The sequence below is a fragment of the Gracilinanus agilis genome, unplaced genomic scaffold, assembly GCF_016433145.1.
Source record: "Gracilinanus agilis isolate LMUSP501 unplaced genomic scaffold, AgileGrace unplaced_scaffold48469, whole genome shotgun sequence".
NCBI lineage: Eukaryota > Metazoa > Chordata > Mammalia > Didelphimorphia > Didelphidae > Gracilinanus > Gracilinanus agilis.
The window spans coordinates 3911-8675 of NW_025382987.1; the positions used below are offsets into that span (position 1 = coordinate 3911).

The 4765-nt window shown below is 62.6% G+C and overlaps 1 protein-coding gene across 1 annotated transcript; it reads right to left on the reverse strand.

Annotated features, from left to right (window-relative positions):
- Positions 1-1408: 1408 nt before the first annotated feature.
- LRFN3 (leucine rich repeat and fibronectin type III domain containing 3) lies at positions 1409-4496 on the reverse strand (the record flags this gene model as incomplete). The annotated part of the gene is made up of 2 exons (XM_044684319.1): positions 1409-2383; positions 2972-4496. Coding segments are annotated over 2 exons (2030 nt in total), but the record flags the coding sequence as incomplete, so codon positions are not given.
- Positions 4497-4765: the final 269 nt, after the last annotated feature.

The window sequence follows — 4765 nt, forward strand, 5'->3', positions numbered from 1 at the left end:
ATGAACTGTGCAAAATGGCGTTGGATTCAGGAAGTTCTAGGTTCAAATCCCACCTCAGATTCTTACTAGTGGTGTCACCGTGGGTGTCATTGGTTTTTCTTGGCCTCAGTTTCCACATCTGTAAGATGAGAAAGTTTAACTAGATGGTCCCTAGGGTCCTTCTAACTGTAAACCTATGATCCTCATTAGTCTCTCCCATGTCTCCCTAGCTCAAAAAACCCCTTTGGTACTCAGAAGACAAAGCCCAAAGTTCTCTGTCTGACATTCAAGGCCTTCTGTAATCTAGACCCACCATTTTTCCTTGTGTACTCTATACTCCAAAATGTCCCCTGGAATCCCCCACATTGGGCTCTCAACCTGGAAGTTCTGCCCCTCTGCCCTGCCCACTGCCCCATTTTGGCCTAGCTGAATGCCATCGATCCTTGAGGACCCAGTTGAGGCATGTCCTCCAGGCAGTAGGCACTGATTTCTTCTTCAGCCTCATGCCTGTTCGTGTGTTTGTGCCCTGATCTTGTCCTGGGCAGCATTGGGGCTACAGGGGTGACTGGCAGAGTATGAGCCCCGGAGGGGGAAGGGACCCTGAAAATCCTCATTTTACAGATAAGGCCACTAAGGCCCAGAGACAGAATGTGAACCCTGGAGAGAAGGGGCAGGACTGCGGAGGATAAACCAAGCTGGCACCCAAGGAGGGAGAAGCTCCGGACGGGAGAGAGCTCAAACGATGATAATGTTCTCCTTATCCCACAGGGGTCAGGCTCCCAGGCTGGTCCAAGGCAGGCCACCGAGAATCCTCGGGATGGGGTGGAGGCCCGGGTACCACTCTCAAATCTGCCATGGACTCAGTGTGTGGCTGTGGGCAGTTCTCTTGCCCACTCTAGGCCTAAAACGAGAGGGGTGGCCTGAGGCTCTAAGTTGCCTCTGGCTCTGACATCTGGGCCGTCTGTCATTAGTCAGTCCTAGCTGGGCAGCTGTTTAGTTGGGACAGGATTTCTAGCTTGGCCAAGATGGGGTGAGTGGGAGGACATCCAATTAGCGTGTCTTTGGGTGTCTGGCGCATGGTCAGGTCTGGGAATGAGGTAGCCCCTAACCCAGCCAGACCAGGCCCTGACCATCCCAAGGACTCGAGACTCGCCATCCTGGGGGTGGTTTCATTGTCTGTCCAGCTCTGAGAGTAAAAAAGGGTGAGATAATCTGGCTCCCCTATAGCCAGACTTGAGAAATTCACAATTTGGCCCCTAAGCTCCAGGAGCCCCAAACCCCAACAACTACTGGCCCCTGGCTCCTAGCGCATCCATAGGCACTGACGCCCAGGCCCTGGGGTTCTAGTTTCCCAGGTCTGGGGACCAACTCAGGGCCTGGGCTTGAGGGGAGTTTTCTGAAAAGGGCAAAGGGTGTGCGTGAGGGTGACGATCACCCCTTTTATTTTCTCCCCTACAAAGGCCCCACCCCGGGCAGCTGAATGACTGAATGAATGGACAGACAGACAGGTAAGGGAATGAGTGAGGCCAGAGCTTAGAAAAATAGGTTTCTCTTGACATAATCTCCATAGTGTTCCCACTTTCCCGCCAAGTCCCCTGCGGGATAGTTAAAAATAGGAGGTTGGGCAGGAGCTGCGAGGTGGGCCAGCATCCAAGCATGGACTCCCCCCATGCCCATTCTTGGCCCAGCCACAGCCCCTGGGACCTACTCTGTCCGTGTCCTTCCCTGGAGCCAGGGCGAGGGGTGCCTGGAAGGCCAGGCCAGCCTAGGCCGAGGAACATCCCTGGACCAAGGCCAGGTCTCAGAGCATCCAAGGGGCCAAGAGAGTGCCAGGCTGAGGTGGGAGATGTTCTAGGGAGCAGTCTGGGGCTAGGGATGTCTGAGGGGCCTCCCTCAGGATCATTGCCCTCCACGTTCATGAGCGAGGCGGCCCCGAGGCCCCCTTGAGGGCTCAAAGTCCAGCTGTACCAAGGTGTGGCCCTTGACTGGCGTCGGAGGCGTAGGGTCCGAGTCTGAGGCTGAGCTCTCGGGCCCAGGGGCCGGGGCCCCGCCATTGGTCTGGGAGCAGACGCTGCTCACTCCTCCCCGCGCCGCAGGCTTGCCCGGTGGCTGGTCACCATGCACCTTGTATCGGAGCAGCAGTAGGAAAATGAAGCCCAGTACGGAGGCGACGATGACGCCCCCCAGAGCGATGATCATGGTGCCCCCCAGGACGGGAGCCGCCGAATGGGGCGAACGGCACGGCCGCAGCTCAGGCTCCGTAGAAAAGCGGGCACAGCCCACGGCCCGCGTGGCCGTCAGCCCGGTGGCCCCATCCTCGGATACTGCCAGCACACAGAGGTCGTAGGTACGCCCGGACACCAAGTCTGTCAGGTGGAAGGAGCGGCTCCCGGCCGGGACCATCCTGCAGGCAAGAAGAGAACTGAACTTGGCTTCGGGCCCCAGATGGGCTCCCCCAGAATTGGGGGCTGCTGCCTTTTCCTCTATGTTCCCTGGGCCTAGCACAGAGCCTGGCACTGAGTGGGCACTGGGGAAATGCTTGAACGGAACTGAATCCTCTGCCAGCTTCTGCCTCCCAGCCTACCTCACCCCCCTCCCGGCTCAGCCCCCTCGTAGCGAAGGGACCCGCTTCCTTTTGGCTCAGACATCCCATTTCCTTCCCCCCTGCCGCCCGGTCCATCTTTTTACTTCCCACTTTCCCCCTCAGCCCCATCACCCGATTCCCCCCTACTTCCACTGTCCCGTCATCTTCACCCCATCACAGATTTAAAGCCAGAAGGGGCTGGGAGGCTGAGGGGTCCAAGCCACTTATTTTAGAGATAAGGAAAGGGAGGCCAAGAGAGCTTAAGTGACTGGCCCAGGGCCGTCCAGCTAGTCACTGCTGGAGGCAGGATTTGGAATGGTCCTTCCTGCCTCCACCTCCACCAGGATGATGCTCTCTCCACGCTGCCCAGCGTCTGTCTGGAGCTCCCTCCCACTCATCCTCACTCACCTGTAGACGAGGATGTCGTCGGCAGAGCTGTTGTACTGGATCTGGTACATGCGGAGGCCGGGGACAGGCCCGTGGTCGGGCCAGCGGATGAGGGCAGCCGTGGCACTGCGCTCGGCCACCTGGACGCTGCCCCCGTCACCGTCGCCGTCGTGTTCGGGGGCCCGGGGCTCCAGGGGGGCCAGGGAGGAGGAGGCAGAGGAGGAGGAGGAGGGGGTGAGCGGGGCGCCCCCCTCGCCATCCTCTCCTTCCCCGCGGGGCTCGCAGCTGGTGCTGTTGGCCAGCTGGGGCGGGGGCGGCCCCACGGTGAGCTCCACGGAGGCGGTGGCTTCCCCGGCGGCATTGGCCGCGATGCAGGTGAAGACGCCGCCGTCGCCAGGCGTGGCTGCCAGCAGCTCCAGCGTTCCGTTGGGAAAGGCCCGAGTGCGACTGGAGTTCCCCAGAAGCCGGCCTCGGGGGGACACCCAGCGGACCCGGGGCTCAGGGTCTCCGGCGGCCCGGCAGCGCAGGGAGGCCGTGCGGCCCTCGGCCACGGCCACGGGGGGCGATCGGTGGGTGACCACCGGAGGCTCGCACACAAACTCGTCCTCCCGCACGGCCCAGAAGGAGCGGCCTCCCAGGGCCGGCGGGGAGGCACAGGCCTCCAGGTCATCCTCCCGGGCCAGCCTCCTCAGCCACACCAGCTCACAGTTGCAGTGAAGCGGGTTCCCCCCAAAGGCCAGTACCAGGGCGGAGGCCGGTGCGCCGGGCCTGGGCCGGGACAGCACCGGAAGGCGGGAAAAAAGAGGGTCTGGGGGGATGGTGGTGAGCCGGTTCGCCGTCATGTCCAGCCTGGCCAGCTTGTGCAGCCCAGCAAAGGCCCCGGCGGGCACGGCCGCCAGCAGGTTGTGGTCCAGGCCCAGAGTGTTCACGTTGGCCAGCCGGGCCACGGCGTCCCAGGGCAGGGCCTCCAGGTTGTTGTAGCTGAGGTCCAGGTCCTCCAGAGTCTCGGCGCAGTCGGCCAGGGCTCCCGCCGCCAGGACGCCCAGCTGGTTGTTGGCCAGGATGAGGTGGCGCAGGCTGACCAGCCCCCGCAGCTGGGCCGCGCCCAAAGAGGACAGCCGGTTGCCGTCCAGATGCAGGGCCCGGAGGGCCCGCAGGTCAGCGAAGGCCCCGGGGGCGATGTGCGCCAGCGTGTTGCGGCTCAGACTGAGATGCAGCAGGCCCGTCATGTTGGCCAGGTCGCGGCGCCTCACCGAGGCGATGAAGTTGTCCGGGAGTCGCAGCTCCGAGGCCCTGCGGTCCAGCCCGGGAGGCACGAAGAGCAAGCCCGCGCCCGGGCACAGCACGCTCCGCGGAGGCGAGGAGGTCTGGCACCGACAGCGCCGCGGGCACGGCCCCGAAACCGAACCAGCCATGGCATCGGGCACCGAGGCCGGGCCAACTGCGCTGGCGGCCCCCGGCTGTGGGGGGCTGAGAGCCAGCAGGCACAGAAGGGGCAGCCCCAGCATCCTCATGCCACAGGTATGGAGGCTGGCACCCAGGAGTCCTAAGGAGAGAGGCACAGGCCCAGGGTCAGGGCTGCTGGCACGGCCTGGGGCAGACACAGAGAGAGCCACAGGAAGAAGAGCGAGGGCCACAGAGACCCCCAGAGACAGGGCAAGAGACACAGAGAGACAGAGACCCCCAGAGACAGGGCAAGTCACAGAGACAGCGACAGAGACCCCCAGAGATAGGGCAAGAGACACAGAGAAACAGACAGAGACCCCCAGACACAGGGCAAGAGACACAGAGAGACAGAGACCCCCAGAGATAGGG